At 42.7% G+C, this 26,265-nt stretch overlaps 3 protein-coding genes and 2 long non-coding RNA genes across 5 annotated transcripts; 3 read left to right on the top strand and 2 right to left on the bottom strand.

The window, feature by feature from the left end:
• Positions 1 to 360: 360 nt before the first annotated feature.
• LOC136357339 (uncharacterized) lies at positions 361 to 1,437 on the bottom strand. Its single transcript, XR_010742613.1, has 2 exons — positions 1,234 to 1,437; positions 361 to 1,126 (listed from the first exon to the last, which is right to left on the bottom strand). It is a non-coding gene; the product is annotated as an uncharacterized lncRNA (long non-coding RNA).
• Positions 1,438 to 4,836: 3,399 nt separating this feature from the next.
• LOC4342230 (uncharacterized) lies at positions 4,837 to 5,794 on the bottom strand. The gene is made up of 3 exons (XM_015792314.3): positions 5,558 to 5,794; positions 5,283 to 5,425; positions 4,837 to 5,151 (listed from the first exon to the last, which is right to left on the bottom strand). Exons 1-3 carry the CDS (start codon positions 5,693 to 5,695, stop codon positions 4,998 to 5,000), a joined length of 435 nt encoding a protein of 144 aa, XP_015647800.1. The 5' UTR covers positions 5,696 to 5,794; the 3' UTR covers positions 4,837 to 4,997.
• A 210-nt stretch (positions 5,795 to 6,004) lies between these two features.
• LOC4342229 (uncharacterized) lies at positions 6,005 to 8,778 on the top strand. The gene is made up of 3 exons (XM_015792315.3): positions 6,005 to 6,178; positions 8,274 to 8,386; positions 8,474 to 8,778. Exons 1-3 carry the CDS (start codon positions 6,071 to 6,073, stop codon positions 8,604 to 8,606), a joined length of 354 nt encoding a protein of 117 aa, XP_015647801.1. The 5' UTR covers positions 6,005 to 6,070; the 3' UTR covers positions 8,607 to 8,778.
• Positions 8,779 to 18,963: 10,185 nt separating this feature from the next.
• On the top strand, positions 18,964 to 23,982 carry LOC136357338 (uncharacterized). The gene is made up of 2 exons (XR_010742612.1): positions 18,964 to 19,306; positions 23,688 to 23,982. It is a non-coding gene; the product is annotated as an uncharacterized lncRNA (long non-coding RNA).
• Positions 23,983 to 24,018: 36 nt separating this feature from the next.
• Positions 24,019 to 26,053, top strand: LOC9266639 (uncharacterized). Its single transcript, XM_015792275.3, has 4 exons — positions 24,019 to 24,265; positions 25,347 to 25,396; positions 25,478 to 25,561; positions 25,652 to 26,053. Exons 1-4 carry the CDS (start codon positions 24,152 to 24,154, stop codon positions 25,884 to 25,886), a joined length of 483 nt encoding a protein of 160 aa, XP_015647761.1. The 5' UTR covers positions 24,019 to 24,151; the 3' UTR covers positions 25,887 to 26,053.
• The last annotated feature ends 212 nt before the right edge of the window (positions 26,054 to 26,265 follow it).

Below are 26,265 nucleotides of genomic sequence, written 5' to 3'. Positions count from 1 at the left end.
CCCCTTTTATTTCTTTACCTTTTCTTTTCTTCCCAAATTCTCTCCAGTGCCTCCTGATCTCCTCTATTTTTTCCTTCCCAGTTTCTCTCATGCCTCTCTTCAATTTCTCTCGTGCCTCTCTTTTTATTTCTTTTGTTTCCATCTATACACAGTCGATCTTTCCCTTTTTCTTTTTTTTTCTTTGTCTCTATCTAGAAACCATCCATCTTGTTTTTCTATTGGTATTTTTTCTGTTGAGAAAACCATCTGCTTCACTTTTTTTTTCTTTTCCCCTAGAAAAGTTAAAATTAAATTTCCTCAGCGCCGGCCCAGTTTCCTTGGTGGGCATAGCCCAACCTTGTCACCAGGGAAAGGAACAAGTTCATCCGTGGTCCCTTAACTGGTTAATGAATTCGATTTTCATGCTTGAACCGCAAAACCAGATACAACGGGTCCCTCAACTATCAAAACCAGTACATATGAGATCCCTTAGTGGTTTACATGGCGGTTTTGGCTGATGTAGCGCCTACGTGGCTAATTTGACTCTGTCTTCAACTGACGTGGCACCGACGTAGCGCTTACGTGTCAATTCGATCCGAAAAAATAATAAAAACCATGAGACCTACATATCAGTTTCACATACAAAATAAAAAAATGGTGGGACCTATATGGGCCCCATATGTCATCCTCTTCTTTCCATTATCCTCTCTCTTCTTCGGACACTGACTGCAGCCGGCGACCTCGGCGAGGCGGCGCCCTCGCTGCCGCCTTCCCTCTCCGACGGGTCGTCGTCTTCCGCGGCCTCGTGGTGGTGACCGTGGCTGCTCACGCGACAGCTGGACCAGTAGCCGCAGGAGTCGGAGCGCTCGACCGCGGGCTCCGACGACGAGGATGACCACTCCGGCGCCATCGCCGTCATACTCGAGAAGGATATGGAGTTCGACAGCGGTGGCAGCGGTACTGAGGGCGGGGATGTGGCCGGCGCAAGACCCCGCGGCGGCGCCGACCACCACGCTGCCGGTCTCCCGACCAGCCCGGGAAGGGGTCGCCAAGGCATATACTGGCATGGCGAGGCAGCCGGTCGTAGCGGGGATTGTGGATTCGCAAAGAAAAGTACTTGTTGTGAATTGAACGTGTGCCTGATGATCTATGAATTGGCCGCATAGCAATGGTTTTGTCAACAAAAGAAAATTCAGATATGGAGAAAAAAAATAGCTATAGCTTAACTGTCAGTGATAAGTTATCTAGCTCAACTCTTCCAATAGTAGTCGATCGACTCCTCAATTCTTCCAATAGCAAGCAATCCGGAAAGCAGAGTCTGCATCATGCTGGAGATGCAGCAGCAGCTTCTCTCCGCCGCCGCGCCTACCACCACCTCACCCGCCGCCGCGCCGACCACCCCGGCTCCAGCTACCGCGGCGCCTCCTCTCCCCCGGTCGAGGCTCCCGTCGCTGGCGCCGTTGCCCACCGCCGGAGCTCGGACAGCCCGCCTCGCTCGCCTGCTCCACCGCCCACCCGCCCCGTCCGCTCCGGCACTCCCCGGGAAGAAGAAGAGAGAGAGGGGAGTGAGGATGAGGAAGAACAAAGAGAGAAGAGAGAGGGATGAAGGGAGGAGTGAGGCTGACATGTGGGGCCCACGTGGGCCCCACCATTTTAAAATTATTATTTTTTGTGTAATTGACATGTGGGCCCACAGTTTTTATTATTTTTCTGGGATAGAATTGCCACGTAAGCGCCACGTCAATGCCACGTGGGACGAAGACCTAGTCAAGCCAGCCACGTAAGCGCCACATTAGCCAAAACCGCCTTCCAAACCACCGAGGGACCTTGTTTGCACCGGTTTTGACAGTTAAGGGACAAGTTGTATCTGGTTTTGGGGTTCAAGAACGAAAATCGGATTCAGTGTAAAGTTAAGGAACCTTAGATGAACTTATTCCCCAGGGAAATGACGAAGAGACCCAAGAGCTGGCCTGCATGGCAGTCACTCAGTTCATCTCGATAGCACTGTAACTTCCCCTTTCAATGGCCTTTGTATAAGAGCAGGTACAATAGCATGCTATAAGCCAGCTACAAACATATTTTAATAAGATAAATAAGGAGAGAGAAGAGAAGCGGGCTACAGATTTGTAACCAGCTATAGCACGGACTCCAAGACGCAATGTGTGTATGGCAGGTGGGACCGCGTATTAATAGTATAGTATGTAATTATTGTATGAATGAGCTATTAGATTGACTATAGATGAATTGGAGCTAATAGTTGGCTATACTATTGAACTTGCTCTAAATATGTAAACTTCGCTCATCTCGAGCCGATCGAATACAGAATACACATTGATTACGCTAGTTGGATTTTGTACCAACAGTACCCACAAAAAAAACATGTGGCACTACCAAATAAGTTGGACAAACTTTTGAAATTTGGTCTTGATTTAGGTGAATGGTAGTACTATGCTCCTCCTTTCAGGTGCTGACCCAACCATCCACCATCCTCTATGCAACAAAAACGAAGGAATAAATTTCATAAAGCTGATGATAGTTTTCCAAATTCTAGGCTTACACTTGTTCAGGTACCTATATTTTTCCAAATTTGATTAAAATGTAATGTAGAGATAATCATTTGTTGCACTAAAAGAAATTATTCTTTAGCTTTCAGATAATGCTACTAAATGTTTTTAATCTGATTCTTTGAGAATTATGCATGGAATTTACTTTCTACTAGCAGAGATGATGGTTCACTGGTCCATCCCTCTCAATAAAAAATATGGGCATTACACTGTTAAAAGATTGCACCTGTTTAATTACTTTAGAATTTGATTCATTCTATACATGTTTCCTTCCTATAAGGTGCTTTCAATATTACACATATTTTCGTTGTGAACTTTGAAGATTAACTGTTACAGCTGCATATGCAAGTTGGAATCATTTTTTTCATCAAAACCAACCAACGGATTTAGTCAAGGTAAAATATCAATGGAGAGCTCGAATTCAAAATATGCAAGTAATCGGGTAAAGGTAGTCTGAATGTAAAGCCAGATCTTCAAATGGTATCGAAAGTGGATAACCATGAAATTCATTTAGGAATTTTGTTGTGGTTGTATTAGATTATAATGATTCACCATGTAAATAAACATGTGTAATTTATAGAAGTTCAGAGATATGTTTATTCATATGTAAGGTTCAATATAAATTTGATAATACATTCTAACAAAACAAATTATCAATATTGACTCTCTTTTCTTTAGCATGATTACAAGCTTCTTTATAGTGTAGCCTCCTTAGATTATGTTGATTTGCAAAATTTTGGTACTCCCTCCGTTTCATAATGTAAGTCATTCTAGCATTTCTCACATTCATATTGATGTTAATGAATCTAGACATATATTTCTATTTAGATTCATTAATATTAATATAAATATGAAAAATGCTAGAATAACTTACATTGTGAAACGGAGAAAGAGAAAGTACATGTTTAGCTATCTTAAAATAAAGGACATGCTATTTAACTGGTATCTGTGCATCGTTACTAGATCACCTGTTGATGAAGCACATTGATTTAACTTCCTATGCATTTTTTAAAGCATCATAAAGTTGCTCGATAAAAATTATATTTTTTAATGTGATTATTTATATCTTATGATATATATATATATATATATATATATATATATATATATATATATATATATATATATATATATATATATATATATATATATATATATATATATATATATATATATATATATATATATATATATATATATATATGTATGTATGTATGTATGTATGTATATGGCTGAAAATGTGCATTGCATGTGCACGATTGCTAGTGCCTTTTAAAGGGACACTTAGACATTGTGAGGTACTCAGGTGAGTAGGGAGTTTTATTCATTGCCCTGTTGTTGTGCTATTGATTGCATTTTGCTAGATAATTTTGCTGCACGCAGCTAAGAATACATAGCAGATTCCTGTACAAAGAAGTTCGTTAGCCAGATGGATCAGTTAAACACAAAGATAAGGCACAAAATGTTTGTACTGCGTTACTGCCTATCTGTCCACGAGGACTTCCATATGCTAGTTGGACTTGCTACAGCTGATTCTGCGTCTCTTAATTCCTTTGCTTGGAGCCACGCTATTCCCAAAACCCATTATGGGATTTGTTAAAAGAGATCAGATGATGATTATCCTCGGCATGGTTTCATGTTCGTTGGGAGCAGAAAATAATCAGTTGGAAAGAAACAGAATATGAACATGAAAATGAGCGGAATATACATTCACTTGAAGAGGATCGGTAAATCATCTTGACAAGGAGCAGAATATAGGGCAGAAAAAAAGCAGTATATATATGACATGAAACGAGCAATCTACCAACTGAAAATGTGCAGAAAATTATTCAACTAGAAATGGAGCAGAAAATCAACTAGTTATATAGCAGAATATCAATTAGAAAGTGAGGAGAACATCTACTAGGGTGGGAGTAGCTACTCCCAGTAGTAGGTTATAACTTCCTATGCATTTTTAAAGCAAGTTACGGGAGCAGGCATGATGGACCAAAGGAGGCAGCTTTCGAAGCCACACACTCTACTCTGATTCATGTAAAAGAGTCGTGTAGGCACAACATATGCCAAATCCAAGCTCAATATCATTACTATAATACACTACTGTAACTTGCTATGCTAGTAGGTAGTCCACATTCTAGCTTGATGATATTCCAGTGCAATAAGTAATAACAAAAGAAAGATGTGCCTAAACCTAATACTGCTGCCATGTTAACGACATGGTGAACAAATCATCAAAAAGTAGCATGAGAAATCTTAACTGAGCAAGTTGTATTTTGGGGGCAGACACAACAGAACATCCAGAAACATATAAAGCTAACATATAGGAAGTAATTCTCAAGTTATGACAATAGCATATGAAATTAAGTATTACGACATACAGAGTATGATATCCAATACAACGTCAGCGGTTGATTTAACAAGTTTGGGACTGGAATCCATACAACCTCAGTGGTTGCTTTAACTAGTTTGGGTCTGGACACATTGGTCCACTGTCCGTGTCTGCTTTAGCTTGGCTAGAGTACTAAACGCCCCAAATAACGTGGAGAGAGTAAAAAGCAGAGCAAGATTGTTAATCCATGCCCTGTCATACAGGATATCTCCATCAGCCGGCCTACGAACAATGCAAATTGAGACAGGTTAGATCAATATGCATAAACTGATTGTGCTGTTGCGTCCGAGATACTCCAGTTATATATATAAGAGAGAGAGAGAGAGAGAGAGAGAGGAAAGAAGCCAACATACCCATGGTAAGGATTAGCAAGCTGCCTGATGTTAAAATTGTTGTGTTCGACAGCCGCAACACGGCTCCGCCGCAGTACGGCGGCCATCTCGCGTGTCATGTAGGGAAAGCTTATATCCTCCATCACATCAAGACGACTGACCACCTACGCATCGACCAAATTACGAGATACAGAATCGAAATCAAAAGAAGGGCTCGCGCGAGCGGATATGGATGCGGATCAATCAACCCAACATGAACAAAGATAGGCAGGTGGTCAATCAAGGCTCCTGCATACCTTGTGCTGTTCCTTGGTGGCGATGGCAGTGGCGGCGTCGGTGGTGGTGGTGGTTGTGATTGTGTGGAGGGGCCAGCTGCGGAAGGCGCGGCGAGCCGCCGCCACCATCCTACCGGCCAACAACGATCGCGCCGTCATCCGAGATCAGATCTAGGGTTTCACCTTCTTCTTCTTCCAGCGAAACCACCTTCTTCTTCTTCTTCTTCTTCTTCCAACGAAACGAGAAAGGGGTGGGGTGGGAGAGAGATTGTCGGGTAGGTGAGGATTATTTATATATATTATATAATAATAATAGTAAGTAGAAAAAGGAAAAGAACTTGGAGCCGTTTCTCTTGAGAGACAAGAGGTGGCGATGGATTTGGGCTTTAACTCTGTCTGGGTAGGCCCGGCCCATCATCTTCTGATTTTCTTTTTATTTTATTCCAGCAGCCTAAGCCTCTACAACTCGCATCGAATCGAATCGAGAGGGAGGAAGAGGAAACCCTAGCTCAGAGTCAGAACACGGTGCCCGCGATGTCGCCGCCTTTGTTGCTCCGCCGCGCCCTGCAGAGGCTTCTCCCCCACCGCACCCGCTCTTTCTGCAGCAGCAGATTATCCTCCTCATCTTCCTCCCCGGGAGAGGTACCACCTAATCCGTTTCCATCCTCCTCCCGTTCCCCCCCCCTTTTTTTTTTTTGCCCCCTTCGTTTCTTACACAATTATACAACAGTTACAAATCAAAAGTTATTAAAAAAATCTATCTGCATACAAATACTTTGAGGGAGGGAGGATGGCGCATTCGTGCGGTTAAGAGACGCACGCCAATCTAAATCCATCCATCTCTCTCCCTGTTACTTGTTCATCTAATCCCTATGAGGAAGGGACAGGATTGGAGCGGATCAATTCCGCACCACAATCCCCTTAGGTGAGGGAGCCTGAGCGAACTCAAGGTCACTGACCTCGCTATTGTAATCACTTATTTATGTTTCCTACTTGGAGCGCTGTTTCTGTGAAATGATAACAATCCAGTCATATAATATAATACAGGTAAATTTACTTACCATCTAAATCCTATCCTACCAGACATAATAATTATGATCTAGAACATATATACAGCAAAATTTACTTTTCTTTTTATCGTTCCGCATATGTATGATACAAGTTACGTTGGTATATGTTACAACTTACAAGCTTTCTCGTTCTAATTTTGTTTTCGTATATTTTGTCCTGGTTCTATCACAATCACACATTAGTTTTTACTCGGGTAACAAGTCAGGGATGTACATTATCAAAGACTGTCAAATGTACTAGCAAAGGCATTATTTTGTTACATAAAGACTATAAAGCGCCATAGTGTTGAATCGTGCAGTTTATGTTGCTGACTCAGCATGGTACCTAGGTATCGTACACCGCTACCTATGGGTATCGTGTCTTTGTTAGGTGGGCTATCAGTAAATGATGTTTTGGCCACTTCAGCAAGATAAATGTGCTTTGTATTTTCTATCGCTGGTAGGTTATACTAGTTCTTAAAATGATGCTCTGACTCCCATGTGATTTTTTCTTGTATTTATGTAGTTCAACCTTGTGTTATTACTTATTAAATAAAAGGGAGAATCTTTCTATGTAGTTCAACCTTGTGTTATTACTTATTAAATAAAAGGGAGTATCTTTCTCAACAGAAAAGGGAGAAAAAGATGGCCACATGAATATAATGCTGTTTGGTTAGAATAAATGGTCCACCTCCTAAACTTTGAACAGAAGTCCAATCCACCAACTGGAACTTCAACACCAGCTTCAGATCCCCCACTCCACCCCCCAGAACACGTACACACCCAAAAAAAATGTGCACACGGAAAAAGTTTACAGTTTAACCCATATAACCCCATAGAATGTGATTTTCCATGGTGGTTTTGCCTATGGGAAGCTTAAACAGGCAGTTTTGGCAAACTACAACGATACTTTGATACTTCATCAATCCTCACTCTTTATTTTGACCAACTGTGATGGTATGTTGGCATTGTTCCAGTGCTTGGTTTGTTGGTGAAAGAGAGAGAGAGATTGATACATAGGAGAGAGTTTGGTGTGTATGTTCCACATATATTGCATGGGTAAAACCACCTTGCAAAATCCACTTTAGGATGTTATATCAAAGATATTGCAAATTCGAGAGGATATGTTTGGAGTGCTAGATAGGCTTCCATTCAAAGCTTAGAGAGGATATGTTCTAGGAACGATGTGATTTTTGCTTCCTTGTTGATGCCAAGTTGCCAACATAGATTGAAGTTAGGAAATGTCAATCTTCTGCAGTACATGTTAAGAATGCAAATAACCCATGTATGCACCAGTCTCAAATTTGTATGCCTAAAAAAATAATTGCATATAGTTAAAGAAATGTGGGTGTGTGTGATTCATGTTAGATTATATTTGTAAAAAAAGAAAGCATATGCAGAGAATACAATCATTTTGAAGAGTTACTAACAGAAAAATATAGCTTGCATTAGTAATGATTACTCAACTCACTAAATTGCAAACCACTGCACAGCACTGGCCCGCTCTGGTTCTAACTTCTAACCTTACCCTGCAGTATGCAAATGTTCATTTTATTCTCTTAACATTGGGAAGACATCCTGAAAACTATTGATATTGAAGTCTATGAATTCTTCTCTCTCTAACAATAGGACTCGTTTCTTGATCAATCTTGTCACAATTGATGTTCAAGGTAATGAATGATAATCAGGTCAAAAGTATCAGGCGATTTGATGAATTTGAGGCGATGGCACAAAGGGAGATTGTTGAAGATGTGGAGGAAGTGAGGAAACTGAAGAGCGAAGATAGAAATTATCTCAACAGGTATGTGGTAGCTTACAAGTTCAAGTTTGTTATTCTTTTTTTTTTCACCCTGGATTCAGCTTCATATATGTGCATGCATATACACAGGCTGTTAACTTCTTGGGGGGTGCCCAATGGGGAGTTTCGAGATAAGCTAATGTGGGGCGGTAATGTTGCAGCGATATTTATTGCGTCCAGTGCAGTTGGGACTTTGAGTGCTAAAATAGATGGGAGTGCGTAAGTATGCATGCAAACGATTCGGGAAAGGAAGCACTTGTTCTCCTGTTATCAGCTCTCATCGTGTGTTTGTGATGACTTGTTATTGCTGACATAACAGCCATTGCACTTAATATCCTTTTGTCCTAACCGTGGTGTGTAACATATTAACATATATTTGAATTGTGTTCTCAGTATATGCATGTGACACTGAGGGGATGTATGGTGCTCGTCTTCTACTACATTTTGTTATGTTATCAGTAGTGGTCATGCGCGATCTTGGTTCTGTTTAATTTAATGGCTTCGTTTTTTCCCCCTCCACGTTTTCGTACTGGTCAGAGCGCTCGTTCTATGGGCTATTCATGCGCCGCTGATTTTGTTAATCTTCTCATTGTTTGCTGTTTATAAATGTGCAGTGCACTGATCTTTTAACCAGTTGCGGTTCCTAAATTTTTATGCGTGGTTCTTGTTATTTTTTTAAAAAAAAAGAAAAGGTAAAATGGGAGCCTTGTGTATCTGCAATTCTTCAGGGAAGGAGAATGCGGAGTATGGGCAGCGTCTCAAACGACCGAAATTTTGACAATTTGACTCTTATGAAAAACTTACTTGAACAATAAACAATGTCAAAAAATTTATGTAAATACAAACCGGAATTTTAGTGTTAAGTTATAACATCTCAACGCCACAAATGTTAATGCTAGGCATTCGATAAAGTATCTATTCGAGATGGAACCGGAACTGAAAATATATGCAAGCCTTCCTCAAGTTTTCGTAATACAAAATAGTAGAGCAATTAACCTTATATCCAATTGCAAATTACAAACAGCTGAAATCAACTAAGACATCAGTGAAATATGCATATTGCTTAGCAGTGAAACTTAAATAACAGGGAAAAAAAGTAAGAGAGATAGAACCGAATCTTTTCTATGGGAAAGCATTGTGCTATGCAAGTTTCACGGTGGCTGTGTTTAGTTTCTTCCAAAGTTAAAAGTTTGGGTTGAAATTGGTACGATGTGACTGAAAAATTGTGTGTATATGACAGATTGATGTGATGAAAAAAGTTGAAAGTTTGGATATAAACACGGCCAATGTTGATAAATATTTCGCCGGACCGGCGTAGCCGGCCGAAGTATATATTGAAAAGGAGAGGGTTCAAAAAATTGTATTGTAGTACAAGCAGAGCCAAGGCTCTCACACCGAACCAGGCCACTGGTTTGCCACACACCAAAACCGCTACTAATCGTAGGGTTGCTTGCTAACCCCGCAGCCTTCCAAGTTTTCCACTCCTGCACTGGGCCTGTTTACATCCCACCTTACAATTTTTTACCATGTCACATCAAACGTTTAAATATCTGCATGAAATATTAAATATAGGCTAAAAAATAATTATGGTACAGATTGCAACTAATTTGCGAGATGAATCTTTTAAGCTTAATCGCTTCATGATTTGACAATGTGGTGCTCAGGTGTGAAAAACCGCCGGTAACCGCGCGGTTACCGCGGTTACCGCCCGTACCGCGGGGGTACGGTTACCCGTACCGCGCGGTACGGTTTAATAAAATTCGTCCAAATTCAAAAATTTAAAAAAAAAAGAAAAAAATCAAAAAAAATAGTGAAGGTAGTGCTTGATTTATAGTGTTTTATGGTGAAGAAATTTCTCAAAAAAGAGTAATATTTATTCAAATTTGAGAGCAAAACGGAGAATAAATTTGAAAATTGGAAAAAGAAAAAAAAAATGGGCCGGCCCGTTACTGTGCAACCCATTACACATCGCGCGGTAACCGCGCCAAACCGCGTGGTTACCGCGTCAAACCGCGCGGTAACCGCGCCAAACCGCGCGGTTTGCCCGAATTTTTGAATTCAAATTTCGATTTGTAAATTTGTCGCGGTTTTGCGCGGTTACCGCGGTTACCGCCGGTAACCGCCGTACCGCCGGGTGACGGTAACCGGGCCCCCGGCGGTTTTTGAAACCCTGGTGGTGCTACATTAAATATTTGCTAATGACAGATTAATTAGGCTTAATAAATTTGTCTCATGGTTTACTGACGGATTATGTAATTATTTTTTTATTAGTGTCCAAATACCCTATGCAACATCCTATATAATACTCGATATGACACGTCAAAATTTTACACACCTGCATGTAAACACCGTCATAAATTGCTCTGCTCTTCCGTCTAAGATTTGAGCATTGCATTCTTAATTTCCAGATGAGCCACGTTACCCCGAAGTCGAAAGTTTTCCAGTCGTGCTTGTGTTCTGGTTTCCAGGCCGTAGCCGCCGTACACCATCAGGAGATTAGACTCTTCGACGCTCCGGAGGGATTATCTTCTCTTATTTGGACCGTGTTTTGGTCCAAAATAATTATTCAAACTTTCAACTTTTCCATCACATCGAAGTTTTTCTACAACATTAACTTTCAACTTTTCATCACATCATTCCGATTTTAACTAAACTTCCAATTTTGGTGTGAACTAAGGCATTGTTTAGTTCCAAACTTTTTCTTCAAACTTCCACTTTTTTATCACATCAAAACTTTCCTACACACATAAACTTCCAACTTTTTCATCATATCGTTCCAATTTCAACCAAACTTTCAATTTTAGTGTGAACTAACACAACCTTGATTTCTTGTTTGTATGTTTTCCAAGCTACTAGTACTACTTTAAAAGTCAAATGGCTATCACAAAAATCACATTATCCATCAACCTATCAATTTCAGCTATCTCAGACGAGGCCTTAGAGAGCAAAATCTGGAATATGTGAATGCAAGAACCTGTATGTAGCATAGAGAATTTTCACACAAACTTTATTGAAATTTCGTAGAAAACAACGAAGATATATGAACTGAAAACAAAGATACCATACCAGTACTAACAACATGACTGTACAGCACACAAGGGTCAATCAAGGTTCGCACAACTTTACTTGAAATTTGAAGGGTAAAGGTGTGTTCTACCATGCAAACGCAAACGAATTTCAGCAGCACCACGCAAACATGTTATATACCTGCACCAGTTACACTTTCATTAACCCAACCATCTCAAGAAAAAAGAAGAGGATATGCAACCCGAGCAGGTCAATTTTCTTCTTCTTCTTTTTCCTCTTCTCTTTTTATAAAAGATTATCACAAGCTACAACAGTCGGAAATAGATTGTCTGAGAAGGATTATAGAAAATGCAGCTGATGGAGAGAGTGATGAGATTAACAGCAGGCCGGCATAGTCTGCTTCAGGAGTAAAAGGGAATGAGGATTTAACAAAATAATTTCTTTTTTTTTTGTCGGGACGGCCAAAGATTGACCGGTCAATTTCATTAAAATTGGGGGAAATAAAGTTTTAATTACATCGACATGAAGAATGGTGAGCCGGTCTCAAGCAAACTTAAACCCGGGCAAGCCCCGCCTCTAACCAGGATTACTGTCACACCCTGAAGTTCTTTCCCAAGCCTAAATTGAATTTATAATCCACCAGAGAAAATATCGGTGTAAAAGCAAGAGAAAACCCTAATAAATTAATGCAAATAATAATCGGATTTAGCATGTGGAATTTTTCTTGAGTTCTACATGTCGAAATATTCTAACAAGATTTTTAGTGGAATTTTCAGAGCTCTAGAAATAATTTTAACCAATTAAAATTGAGCACAAGCAATATTTAATCCCAGGAAAATCTATTTTCCTTCTTTTTCCTTTTTCTTTTCTCTTTTTCCTTCAATTGGGCCGCCGGCCCATTCTCCTTTCCCCCCCCCTTCCCGCTGGGCCGGCCGACAGGCCGAGGCCTAGCCGAGCCAGCCGCCTCCCTCCTCTCTCTCCCGGGGTCGCCGACAGGTGGGGCCCACCTGTCGGGCCCGTCCCCTTCCTCTAGCCGGCGCCGCCGCGCCCCGCAACCACCGCCGCGCCCACGTTTCCCGCCTCCTCCGGGCCACGTCGGCCACGCCCGCGCATGCGCCGCATCCCCCGCACCCACTCCCCCTCCCTCTCGCCCGCGCCCGCGCCCGAGATGGCCGGGATTCGAAATTCGAATCCCGCCTCTCTCTCCTCCCCCACTCCCCCGCGTCGGCCGGCGATTCCCGCCTCTACCGACCACGTCCGAGCTTCCCCTCCTCTATTTAAGCGTCACCGCCACCCCTCTCTCTTTTTCCCCATCTCGCCGAGCCCTCCCGTGCCCTCTAACGCCCTAGCGCCGTCGCCCTCCTCTTCGCCGCCGCCGCCACCGCTCCGGTCGCCGCTAGCCGCCGCGCAGATCCGCGCCGACGACGCCGCCGCATTCGCCATCGTACGGGCCACCCCGTCCGCCGCCGGAACCTACTCCGTGCCGTTCGCCGGTGAGCACCGCCATGGCCGCCGCCTTCGGCCGGTGTCCTCACCCTCTTCCAATTCCCTCTCCCTCACTAACCCCTTCCACGGTGTTCGCTAGGTGGTTCCGGAGATCGTCCTGCCGTCGCCGCCGCCCTCCATTGCTCCCCGTCGTCGGTCGCCGTCGGTGAGGCCTCCCCTTCCCCCTCCCTCTCTCTCTCCCGCGCCGCTAGCCACCGCGTTGCCGCTTAGCCGCCGCGACGCCGCCTCTCTCCGCCGCCGGTCGCCATCTCGCGCCGCCGCCACATGCGCGCCGCGCCACCGCGCGCCATGGCCGCCGGGCCGGCTTGAGCCGTGCCCGCGCGCGCCGGCCGCGAGCCACCCCCGCCGTCCGATCTACCGGGGCCGTCGGTTCGGCCGCCGCGTTGCCGCCGCGTGTACGCCGCGTCGGTGCCACGTGTGCACCACGTGGTACGCCGGTTTTCCCCGGTCCGTGGACCCGGTCCGCCGTGGACCGCCCTCTCGAGTCACTGCCATGTGGGGCCCGCATGTCGGCGCCGCCCTCTCTCTCTCCCCGGGATTTATTTATTGCGCAATAAATCAATTAAGGATTTTTCCGTTTATAGTAAAAACACAGTGAATCTTCTAAAATTCATAACTGATTCATCCGAGCTCCGTTTAAGCCCATTCAAGTCTCAGTAAATCAAGGAAAATGTGTAGAATCCATTAAAAATGATTTTGTTCTCTGTTTCAGTAGTCTTATAGCATGTTTGTATTGTTTGCTTTGTTTGTCGCTTAGATTCCGGCTCTCCCGACGCTCCGGTGTACCTTGAAATTGTCGCCGAAATTCCTCCAGCTGCAGAGCAAGGCAAGTCATGCTTGTCACTTGAACATGTTGATCCTATATTGCAAATGCTCCATTGTTTTCCTTCAAATACTACATTGTTTTACAATATCACTATGGGATGTTTACCTACTGTCATAGCCATGCTATCTGGTAACATGTTCCTTTGTTAGCTTGGGATATAACATGACTAGAGATTGGACTAGGGAATGCTTAGCTTTGCTTAGTTCAACTAGCACACAATGGGGAACTACATTAATGCATAGATATCAAATTCTAGGATTGTTGTTGGTTAATGCTCACCGCTCCGGTGTTGGTTAATTAATTAATATTAAATGGTGGGCCGTGGGTGCATGGTTTTGATGGTCGCACCCATGGCAATTAAGGAACGGTTCGTGGGAAACACTGGAAGAATTCCTCGTACTTTCCACAAGCCAGCGTGGGCAACGGCTGGGCTTGTAATATAGCTTTCCTCTAGCCGACGCATCCAGGTAAGGGTGGGCGTGATGGAGTTTGGATGGACCCTGCGACGGCCTATGCGGCTTCCGGATTCACCTAGGCACGAGAGGGGATTGCCCGCTGCCTTGCGAGGAGTGGGGGTGAAACCTGAGGTGTGGTGTGCTTGGTTAGAGGGGGTTATGCGAAGGGTCCTGTCACGGCCTCTTTCCGGTATGTCGTGGTGGCATGTCGGCGCACGGAAACGTGTCGTGGGGCTGTGTCTTGTGGGTACAGTTGTACACCTCTGATTAGAGTAAAACTATTCGAATAGCCGTGCCCGCGGTTATGGGCGGTCAACTAGATTCACCGTGATTATACTCACCCTAGACCAGTCTAATGGAATTGACTAGTATAGGTGGATGGTTGGGCCTGTTACAACGTGGTATAGCGTTGGACAGTGGATGATTAATATTGATTAATTATTACAACTATTTTACTGCTTTCAACTTCTGTTTATAATCGTCCGCTTTATGCAAATGAACCATTATAGCTATCCCTTGATAATTTCCTGCATCATACCCCTATTCCGGTATGACTTACTGAGTACAGTGGGTAGTACGCAGTCTTGCTCTATTTTCCCCAAACCCCAGAATTTGAGTATGCGTCAGATGATGGTTTCTCCGAGGAGTAGGCTTCGTCCGTGCTGTCGAGGATGCCTGTGGAGTGGTGTTCCCGCTGCAGTCCAAGTCAAGGCTTAGCTCCAGTTATCCTTTAAGTTTTCCGCTGCATTTATGTAAGACTTTTATAATGTTTGTAAGACGTGGATCTATATGTCAACTTTGTCGCTTGTGTACCCCGGCCGGTCCTGGACGGGGATTTTAATGCACATTCTGTTTGGAATTCTATTCGGGAATTTCTGGGCGTGACAATTACCCCACCTCTAAGAAGAAAAACTTTTGGGAGAATGCTCGCTGGTACTTGCTTGTTGGACGTATGTATGCGTGTGCTTATGTGTGAAGGCTGACATGACGTTATGCTGTTAGACAGTAGTAGCGTGGCCATTACGTATGTTTAATATCACTGTTGTATCATCGTTAAAGATACATAAAAAATAGATGCGAACATTATAATTTACTTGGTAAGCTTGTACTATATATATGTACGTATGTGCCTTATAAAGCATTGTCATTTTTCTTACAGTGGAAAAACCTGGTTCCATTGAAGCTGAGGGGAGAGCTGGAGGCTTTGAGGGTCTCACTGCATGCCAGCATCCAAGAAGTAGGAAGAAGCAGCTGATCTGCCGGATAGAGGGCAGTAACTAGTAAAAGCCTTGGTAGCTCTTAGGCCCTTCACAGTGCGAGGACGTGAAGCAGAACCTTGTTGTGCTATGTAGGATTTTCGTCGACGTGGCGCTAAGACCCGGGACCAAACAGAGAAACTCGTGACCAAACATAGCGACGTGAAACTTCGTCAAGGGCGACGCTGAAATCGCGAGGCATGCGCACTGTGGGCAGCGTGCCTTCGCCGCCCCGTGCCCTCTCCCTTGCACTGTGGCGCCGGCTCCCATGAAACAAAAATGGCGGCGGCGGCTGGATGGATGCGGCAGCGGCGGCAGGATGGAATAGGGGAGGGAGAGGGGTGGGGCGGCGGACAGAGAGGGAGGGGAAAGGCTCGCCGGTGCGCGCTCGGCCGACGGCGAGGCGAGGCGGCACCGTCGACCGCGCCGCCCGTTCTTGAGCCGCCGCCTAGAACGCCGAGGACAACCGCGCCGCCCGTTCTTGAGCCGCCGCCAAGAACGCCGAGGACGAGCGCGCCGAGGAGAGAGCGGGCTCCGCGGCCGCCAAGGAGAGAACGCCGAGAACGAGCCGCCGGCCAGATCTACTCCCCCACCTCCTCCTTCTCCCGGCCGTCGCCTTGGACAGGTCGACGCCGAGCTCCGCTGCCACGCGAGTCGAGCCCGTTGATGCCGAGCTCCACCGCCTTGGCCAGGTCGCTCCGCCGCTTCTTCGAGGACGCTGCCGCAGCTCAGCCTTGAGGACGACGCCGCTGCACGGTCCGGAGGATAGCGCCGCCGCCGCTCGGCCCGGAGGACGTCGCCGCCGCCGCTCGGCCCGGAGGACGACGCCACCGCTCGGCCCGGAGAAGATGAGAGCCGGCCGACGCCGGCGGAGGGAGAAGAGGAGCCGGCGAAGGGAGGAGGGGATAGCCAGCGGCAGGGGCGGAGGCGGCGGGGGAATGGGCGATGGAGGAGGGTTGAGCTGACGCCGGATTTGGGGATTTGGTGGCGTGATGAGTGAGGAGGGAGGAGAAGCAGTTGGGGATTTGGTGAAGATATTTGTGGGTCCCACTAGTGGTGCTTGCACTGTGAAGAGAGTGCCTTCAAAACTCTTTTATCCTATGTGTCATCCTATGGTAATTCTTTTGCTTTTTGTATGGTATGTTTGTGCTGAGTCAGCAGCTTTGTTGCCGGTGTCGTTGGCTAAGAACTTGATATGTAAGCTGGAATCCCCAGCCTTATTTCTGTACACAGACTTCTTATGCTTTCAGTAAAGCTGGGCGATAGCCTTTTGATCTAAAATATATATGTACGTATGCTTTTTGATTCGATATATGCATTTTTTGGTGGATGCTGTCAAAAGAATTTGTTATAGTTTACTCACACTTTTGTCAAATCTCTATCTCTACTATTATAAAAATTGAAGATGTTTTTGCCGGTATTTGATACGTCATCCGTGTTTCAATCGGTTTTAATTTTATGTTTTGGTTTAATCTCTGTATCTCTATCTCCACTTAAAAATAATAAGAAATTTCCATATAGTAGGTAAAAAAGAAAAAAAAAGTCCGACTCAAAAGGTAAAAAAAATTCCGACTCAACAAAGAAAAAAAAAGCTTATGTCGTCACCAGTAAAAAAAGAAAAAAAAATCGTCCGACTACAGTAAAAAAGGAAAAGAAAAGTCTCGCCAGTGAAAAACAAAAAAAAAGTCCGTTTGCTTTTTTTTCACGAGAAAGAGTTTTTTCTATGCACGTGCTATCGGTTTTTTTTCCGGTTTTTTAAATCCGATTTGTTCACCGCGTGTCTCCCGAGCACTTCTGGTTTTTTTGTCACCTGTTTTTTTATCCCGTGCGCTTTTGGTTTTTCTCGTCTGTTTTTTATCCAATCTATTTGCGGCACGTCTACCGAGTTGAACCCTTGCGCTGTGCCGGCGCCATATCGATTGTGCGTTTTCACTCCAATTTGATTGAAAAAAAAATCGATTCCCACTCCTTCCTCATTATTTTCTCCATGATTTTCCTAGCTTTATTTTGCGGATTTAATCTAACTGTTGCCGATGATGACGACGATCTTCCCCCATTGTTTTTATCTCGAGTTTTACGCTTTGATTTTGGGTAAAACGAAAAGAGGTAAGTGGATCAAAAACCCTTAACCATTTTTGGGTGATCGAGAAAGATTCAGCCGGATTTGATGGGTCGAAGGAAGCAAGCCAAACGGAGGGAGGTAGCGGACCGGCCTAGGGCTGAAAACGGCTTCACTCGTGGCTGGGTTGAAGCAAGCAGGCCAAATAAAGGGAGGTAGCGGACTGGCCTTGGGCTGAAAAGTAATGAAGGCTTTCGGCTCAAAACCCAAGAAAGATTTTTATTAACCTTTTTAATTATAATATATAGCGATCCCAATATTAGAATTTTCATTAACCTTTTCAATTATAATGTATAGCGATACAATATTTCAATTTATTGCTCAGCTCTTAATATATTATAGAAATAACGTCTTTACCCGTTGCAACGCACGGGTATTTTTTCTAGTCTATATTAAATTTGTCAAACATCTGTCAAACCGAAATTTTTGACAAAAAATAATCTTTAGGTCAAACTAATTTAAAAGATTTGAGAAAATAGTGTCAAATTACCTTAACATAATAAGTCCAAACTATATCTTTAGTTATTATTAAAACAAGGATCAAACGAACGAAGTTCATAGAAGGGGTCAAATTGGTAGGTGGTGTGCAAAATAGGGTTAGATGCAAAATTGCCTCCTTTTATATATTCGTGTTGTTAGTGATAAAAAGACAATATTATAAAATAAACTATGATGAGAAAAAAAATTCATAAAATCATGTTTTAAAAGTTTGAATTTCCACTTATATAAGGATAAGAATGCACAAAACAATCAATAACTATGGGGCTTTAAATTTGGCACCAAGGGGTCTCATCGGAATTCAATAAAAATAAAAATTATGTTTGACAGAGCTATAGATATTAGATGTAAGATATATTTGAAAGGATGTATGTTAAATAACAGTGAGTTAACATTAAAAATTTTAAATTTCATAAAAAAAATATAAACGAATTAATTTATGTAAATATTGTCAACGTAATTATATATCTAATAAATCGATAGATTTGCGAAGGCAGCCTCAACTAGGCTGTGTTTGTTCATTGCGGTTCCGAAATTAAATTTACAGTGCATGTAAAACAAAGCTATCAATTAGCATTTAATTAATTAGGTATTAGCTATATTTTATTTAAAAAATAGATCAATATTAATTTTCTAAATAATTTATATATATAAATTTTATGAAAGAAAATACCGTTTAGAAGTTTATAAAAAACGTGATGATGGAAAAAAAAGAGATTAGTTGGGAAAACACAGCCAGCCCTAATAAAGTACTCCAGCCGAGCGTACGATGAGTCCGTGAATAGCGAGCGAAGGGAAGGAGTGAGTCAGATAAGGGAGAGGGGCAGGGATGGAATTTCGCGTGCCCCTCCCTCTCTTCTTCTTTCCAGGGATAAGTTACTAATGGGGAGATCGGATCTGGCCTCCCAACTCTCTCTCTCTCTCTCATCGGATCGGTGTGGGTTTTTGGTGGTCGTCGCCTGATCCCTCCTCCCTGCGGCGGATCGATGATGGAAGGAAGAGAAGGGGAGCAGAGGAGAGGAGAGGAATCTCGTCGTGTCTGTCAGTACAGGAGGGGGAGCGATGAGACGGACGAGACGAGCGGGCGACCCCCATGATTTCACGCGATTCAGGAGCAGCAGCAGAGGCAATTCCTTTTCGCTGGCTGCTGCAGCCTTTTGTGGCGCAGATAACTAGATGACTCATGCCAGTCCGTCAACGCTCGCTAGGAGAACCAACTCCTCCTCCTTATGTCTGGTATACATATTCACCCTCCTTTTCTTTCTTCTGGTGTATAAAAGTAGCAGCATCCAGTGACCATATATATATTTTCCCTCTTCTGTTTCTTTTTTTTCCCCTTCATTTCATAGGTTGAGAGTTCCTGCTGACATGGATGATTATTGGATGTTCGATCGGATATCTATCTAGGACACACCTCGCACCTCTAGGAACTATTAACTCCTAGTAGTAGGATCTACCGGGCCTGTAATTTGTGATACTAGTAGTACATGCTTTTAACGAGAAACGCGCTACAGCTATAGCCCTGATCATCCAACACACCGCAGTGGTCGGACTCTACTCTTCTTCTTCTTTTTCCCCACTTCTTTCTTACCACAAGATAATATGATCGTTGTAAAGTGTAAATTAAGCACTAGGTTTATTTATTTCTTTTTCCCATCAATAGAGAAATGCTACTACCTATTTGTTAAATTCCATTAATATAAGAAAACGCTACTCGTTGCTGGCTTGTATTAATAGCACTAGCACTTCTTCTCTAATAGTAGGAAATTGTAAATCCTAACTCCATTCTTTTCTTTTTGTTATAGGACATATTTAACTTTTTGTCAGTACAGGACTTTGACCAATAGCTTCTCTACTAATACATAATTTTGTGACACAAAATTGATCTTATTAGATATCTTCTGGTTATAATTTTGTGGCTCATAATTATTAAAATATTAATAGAGTAACTGTTGGTCAAATCATTTTACTTGTGACACAAAATACACGCTATAAAATGCGGAGGGAGTAACTTGTGCTATAACTTTATTCTCTCTGTACCCTACAGAGGGGAAATCAACCTATGCATGAGCACTATATGGTGCACACCAATCAGTTGCACACGGTTGTGAACAAATTATCTTAATTCTAAAATTCCTCTTTGAAGTTTCCCCCGAGGATACATGTGATTTTTTTTTGCACAGTTTTCTTAGCTTTCTATTCAAGTTCCTATACATCTGAATAGACATTGAACTAGAAACATGATACAAGTGCCCATGCGAAAAAAATGATACAAGCCCTCCTTTTTTTTTACACTTGTATAAAATACTTTATGAAGAATGACAAGACACATAATGTCAACTCACTTTTAGCTCTGATGGTTGCTTTGATATGTCCTGGGTGAGCCATTGAATTATATTATATTATACTATAGAAGAGAAAGTCTACTCAACCATGGCGGGTGGTATTGCTTATGCGGCTCCCATGTTAGCTAATTTTACTCAAGCTGGCCCAATCGCTCCCTTTGTTCACTTATCAGTGAGCCTGGGAATACCTATTTACATTAACGTTCTTCTTTTCCAAGCTGTATAACTGAACTTAATTAATTTTTAAATCGAATCCATCACTATGTCACTATCACTTGTCGTAGTCCACATGGCCAAACCACTAGGGAGTTGTTTGAACTGGTTTTCATACTTTAGTGGGTTGAATAATCCGTTTTATATTTTAATAGGGGGTTAAAAGGGAACGAATCATAATACTTCTGGGGTTAAGTAGACTTTTTACTATGAGTATTATGATGATTGGGCAATGTCTCCTTTCCCAATATCATCCTAATGCAGATTGAGCTCTGTAATGAATTCCTTTTTAGCAGCCTCTGTGTTGACACCGTATTTTTTTTTCCATTCTGTTTGTTCCTTATTAGATGTTATGGAATTTGAGATAACCATTCTTTATATTTATACTCCTCAAAAAGAGAAGTTAGGGATGATTGGTGTGTTCTGCACCCGCTCCCACAAAGCTGTAGTGGTTTGATAGAAGCAGAATTCACGCTTTGCTCTGAACTGAGGTCTAGGCTGTTTAGCCAATAGATAGTATAGAAGAGGGCTAATCTAGGTTAGAATATTGGCGTCCTGTAAGACAGCCTAGACTTCTGCATTCTAGACTCACGTGTTCAGAGTAAAGACAGCCTAGACTTTGGGTATGTTTGAATGTTGCCGTCCTGTAAGATAGTGGGTCTATATTCTCTTGTATGCCATTGTTTCTGGTGCATTTTCGTTTGATGGAGATCACATGATTTTTCTTAACATTATAATTTTCTGACTTAACATCACTTCATTTTCCAAAGTACCATCTAGGGTGCAATTAATATTAAGTCTGGCAAAAATTAGAACCTCCATTGTGCTTGTGCTGAAAACATTTCCTTTCAAATTGTGCAGTACTATTCATATTCAACTGTATATTTTCTTCTGTCCTGTCTAGTTGGCGATATGTAAGTTTGTTTGGCCCATTGGCCAAACGACATTTTGCAGTGTGGTATTCCTTTATTTTGCTTACTTTTGTTTTTTGGAATGTGCAGCGGGCCTGCGAAAAACATGTTTGCTGCCTGTACTTGAGCTCTTATTGGGGCTTCACATCAAAGTATCATTATATATTTGTGTCTGCCTTGTCCATTTGATTGATGTGGGAGAAATAGCCAATTAAACCCTCAAGTTTCAACTGTTGATTTAGGCCAAAATCATTCATGGACACTCCTGAGATGCTACATTGACAATCCAATCCAATCCAATCCCAGTTAGAAACTCGCCTTCAGAACTGCCTCATATACCCTCACCCACACACACACACACACACACACACACACACACACACACACACACACACACACACACACACACACACACACACACACACACACACATATATATATATATATATATATATATATATATATATATATATATATATATATATATATATATATATATGTATGGGATGGAACATTTACAATCCATCTGTGAGGCCTGATGCTAACATTTTAGCATGGTGAAGTGGAACCATATCTTAAATATGCAGAGAATGATTGATCGTTATCTTTGTAGACATCCATGAATGAACGAAAGTAGATGAGGTTGATCTAGATTTTCGTTCGTTAATCGTCAAACCTGATCTTATCTATGTAGGTGTAGCATCATTTTCTTTGTTTAAACCGCAGATGCTGCACCAAAGTTTGTAATTTATGCAGCCCACATATGCCCCCATGCAAGTTGTTCATTTTTTCTTATATTCCAGACCTTTTCATATTTTAGCTATGTTTATGTTAATCTATGTGTTTTACTGTTGGTACCTTTAATACAAAGTTCTCATGGTCCTTCCCCACTCCCTAAATTATTTAGGTTTTGGTATCAGTTGTAATGAACCTGGTGTTCTGTACCTTCATAGGGCATAGGCCAACAACGAAAGCACTCTGGATACTCCCCTTTTTCTATTACTTTGTAATTTTATAGGTCTTAATTGTGAATAGGATATCCTGTTGATGCCTCTACTGCTTTACTAATCTGTACTCCCTCTGTTTCTTTGCCACAAATTGGGCCTTTGGCCTGGTTTGCACTATCTTGATCTCAAATGAGTATTTGATAAATTAATTTTGCTGTTTAAACCTATGACGTTGCTCCCTAGTCCTTGCATTTATATCTTTTGCAATATTTCTTGAAGCATGTTGCTAGGGCATAGAAATACTATACTAAAGCACTAAAGCAACAGGAAATCATGAAAAAATCAATTACATTCTCTCTTCTCTTTTTCTGTGTGATACCACTTGTTCTATTACATGATTATGCCCTCGGTTCTTTCTTAGATGTTGTTTTAGGGTGTTCCTTAATAGTTGTTTCAAGTTATCTTGGTGGAATATCTCCAAATTGTCCTGTGGTTGGTATTCTAGTAGGTTAGCTTACTCAGGTTCGTTCCCTTGTAATTTAGCAGGGTGACATGCATCAGTTGATAAATTTACCTGTGTAAGCCTTTCTGTTTCATCCACTTACGTGCTTGGCTATGGGAGAGTTAAAGGTTGGTATAGAAATCTGAGATGGGCATAGTTATCATGTTGCTTGATATCTCTCTGTTTGGTATTGGATTCTTAATTCGTATTGTTATTGAGTACTCTTCATCTACTTCCAGCCAACTGATGTGAAGGTGGGCATGTTTATTTCATTCTTCCTCCTCTTTCTTGCTGTATATCACTCCATTTTGTTGGTCTGTAGTGAATAAGATAACTGCTTTGTTAAGATTTCTACTCATTTGTCCAAAATAGTCTGCGGTGGTTGTTGAGAATAAACACAATTGGGTCATTGACTCATCATAATTGATTCACTTCTTTTGCAATATCAGAACCTAATTCAATTCTTATTGACCACACATTGTTGGCATAAGGACTGTGGTTATATTATTCTGTTGTTTTTTGGTGGGTTTGTAATGTTCTTTCATCTGGGTAATCGACTTTTCGGGCGGTCCCATGTGCTGTCACTTGGACTAAATGCATCTCCAAGAAAGGATACACATAGAACATAATTGCACTAATGCAATATATATACTTCACATACCACATGGGGATAATTTTTTTCTCCTGATTTCCTTTCAGGATGTCAAAGTTTGCCCGCTGATGGAATATGAGTCAGAATTCTTTGGATGCATGGTTCATGAAATTTCTTTGTGGGTCTAGTTTCCCAAATATGGTAACATGCTTATAGTATGCTTCTCTACACTTTCTAAGCTTTCAACTACTTTGGTTCAGCAAACCCATGCACTGGAATATACTCCCTCCGTATTTTAATGTATGACGCTGTTGACTTTTTAACAAATGTTTGACCTTTCGTTTTATTCAAAAAATTTATGTAATTATTATTTATTTTATTGTGATTTGATTTGTCATCAAATGTTCTTTAAGCATAACATAAGTATTTTTGTATTTGTCATCAAAAGCTGGATTTGTTGCAAGTCAGTGAGCGGCTCCGTCGTCCGGCTTGCCAATGCCAGAAATTTTGTCTGGTAGGCAGCCACCGAGGAGGCCTGATATAGCCGCTTCAGTTCGCCCAGGGCATTGCGATGGATTGGCGGCCCAAATTGGGCATGGCACAATTCCTTGAAGGCGTACCAATCTGGGGGTCCGTGATGCTGCTCGTAGTGAAAATACCATTCCTGAGCGTCACCGGTGAGATGGTACGTGGCCAGCCATACACGATCACCATCCGGTGTCTTCTGTCCTCGGAAGAATTGTTCACAATGATTGAACCAATTGAGGGGATCGTCTTTGCCGTCATATTTGGGAAATTCCAGTTTATAGAAGCGAGGAACGCCCGTGCCAGAACTGTTGTCCTGGGGCGCATGAGACCGTCTCGTGAACAGCGGTGGAGGAGGCGGAGGCGGCGGCGGGGGCGGCGGTGGTGGTGGTGGTGGGGGAGAGCCAGATGATGGTGGTGGTGGTGGTGGTGGTGGTGGTCGCCGGAACATTCCGTCGCCACCGAGTCGCGGCGGAGTTGAGGTCGATGCAGCACCCTGCTGCTCCAGCGATGTAAGGCGAGATGAGGCGACGGCAACTGAGCGGCTGAGATCCGCCAAGTCACTTTTGGATGCGAGGAGCGACATGCCATGAAGTACGTCGGCCATGGACTCGCGGAGCTTGGCGATGTCAGCATTGGAGACCGGAGCTGCGACCGCAGCTGCGGCTGCGACGGTGGCTGCGTTGGTGGAGGATTCGTCCGTTGCCATGAGCTCTGATACCAAGTTGTCACGAGCCCCGGCGTAAGAACGTATGTGATATGAATGTGTGATTGGCGGTGGACGAGGGGGTTTGGTGGAACGACGACCCGTGATGAACAGCAAGGGATGAGCAAATAGAGAATAGGAGATGAGAGAACTAGAGATTGAATCTGCTTAATTAAACTCCACCGAAACTGTGCCTCTAAATAGGCGTACACGAATTAACCAATGTGCTAAAAACAAGCTAACAAACTGATAAACAGACTAACAATCTGAACTCATCCAATCGCCGCACTGTAGTCATCCGGCACGCAGCTTCCGCGCGCTACTCCGCCGTTCCGCCCGGCGACGCTTGCGGAACCACACGCCCTCTGCGACGATACGTAATCCCGACCATGACATCTAATGTGTGGATACAGGCTGCTGTTTTCAGATATATGTCAAAACTAACATAAAACATTGTTGAATGGTAGCAATCAGCAAATAGAAAACCTTCGGCCATTCACCTACCATTGTTCTGAATATTATTCATGTTGTGCAGCCGATGTCCAACTTGGAAAAGCGCATTTTTGCTAGAGCCATGCAGACCTGGTTAGTATTAGGTCAAGTTTAAGAGTTATTTTTTCTCATGAAAGGCTGTTAAACTCTAATGTTCTTTGTATTGTTACTTAGGGCTGAGCACATGATTACTTTGAGCGAGGGCAATGTGGAAATGTTAACCAAGCTTACCAAGTCTATGAGCACAATAATTAAAAGGTATGGCTTTTTGGTATTTACCTTGTTCTTTTTTCTGTGGTATTTGTTTTCATTATACGTTTGAACCTTTTTTTTTTGTTTGCATTGTAGCCTTGAGAAACCCAAGGGCATAGCTGGCGTGTTGGACAACATCGGCTACCGCCTTCCTGAGGACAAGAAGGGGAAGTTCACCATGCTCGTTATCATTCTGATACCCACAGTTGGATACTTCTTTCTTCGGCTTGTGGCTGCGTATGAGAAAGTGTTCGGTAAGATTGATGTCCTAGAGCGAGTGAGAGGTTCGCAGTCACAGGGATGGGCTCCTCAGCAGGGCAAAAGAGAGTGACTCCGGATTTTGTAGCCCCATTTTGTAGTACTTACTCTTTGGTACTTCTGGAGGAGCACTTTTGATACCTGCGCATCTAGTTTGTTTGATACTTCTGTTACTTCTAGAGGAACACCCAAAGGAGGTTTGATGACTGTGAAGGAAATGTGATTTTGGAAGTTTGATGATTGTGTTTGTTGTGATGATTCTGGAAGTTTGATGATTGGAATATCTAAATATTGTTTGTCTCGCAAATAATTATGGCATAATTTGTTTTAAAGCGCTGTTGGATGATGGGATTATGGATGAAATTTACTTTATTATTTTGTGGGTGTAAGCGCTGTTCGAGAACCCAACAAAGTGAACATTAAGTTTTGGATTTTCGTGGCACGCTTTTCAA

The sequence above is a fragment of the Oryza sativa genome, chromosome 7 (assembly GCF_034140825.1).
Source record: "Oryza sativa Japonica Group chromosome 7, ASM3414082v1".
Lineage (NCBI taxonomy): Eukaryota > Viridiplantae > Streptophyta > Magnoliopsida > Poales > Poaceae > Oryza > Oryza sativa.
Note: the sequence above shows the minus strand (reverse complement) of the source record. Positions and strands in the feature narration are given on the sequence as shown.

What these genes read in the sequence shown, in the direction of transcription:
- LOC4342230 (XM_015792314.3), bottom strand. Translation starts at nt 5,695, where the DNA reads ATGACGGCGCGATCGTTGTTGGCCGGTAGGATGGTGGCGGCGGCTCGC. An exon ending in CCACCAAGGAACAGCACAAG is followed by an intron (nt 5,426 to 5,557) that starts GTATGCAGGAGC and finishes GTCGATGCGTAG; the next exon opens with GTGGTCAGTCGTCTTGATGT. An exon ending in CTTGCTAATCCTTACCATGG is followed by an intron (nt 5,152 to 5,282) that starts GTATGTTGGCTT and finishes CATTGTTCGTAG; the next exon opens with GCCGGCTGATGGAGATATCC.
- LOC4342229 (XM_015792315.3), top strand. Translation starts at nt 6,071, where the DNA reads ATGTCGCCGCCTTTGTTGCTCCGCCGCGCCCTGCAGAGGCTTCTCCCC. An exon ending in CATCTTCCTCCCCGGGAGAG is followed by an intron (nt 6,179 to 8,273) that starts GTACCACCTAAT and finishes AATGATAATCAG; the next exon opens with GTCAAAAGTATCAGGCGATT. An exon ending in GATAGAAATTATCTCAACAG is followed by an intron (nt 8,387 to 8,473) that starts GTATGTGGTAGC and finishes GCATATACACAG; the next exon opens with GCTGTTAACTTCTTGGGGGG.
- LOC9266639 (XM_015792275.3), top strand. Translation starts at nt 24,152, where the DNA reads ATGGATTGGCGGCCCAAATTGGGCATGGCACAATTCCTTGAAGGCGTA. An exon ending in TGAGCGTCACCGGTGAGATG is followed by an intron (nt 24,266 to 25,346) that starts GTACGTGGCCAG and finishes CATGTTGTGCAG; the next exon opens with CCGATGTCCAACTTGGAAAA. An exon ending in GCTAGAGCCATGCAGACCTG is followed by an intron (nt 25,397 to 25,477) that starts GTTAGTATTAGG and finishes ATTGTTACTTAG; the next exon opens with GGCTGAGCACATGATTACTT.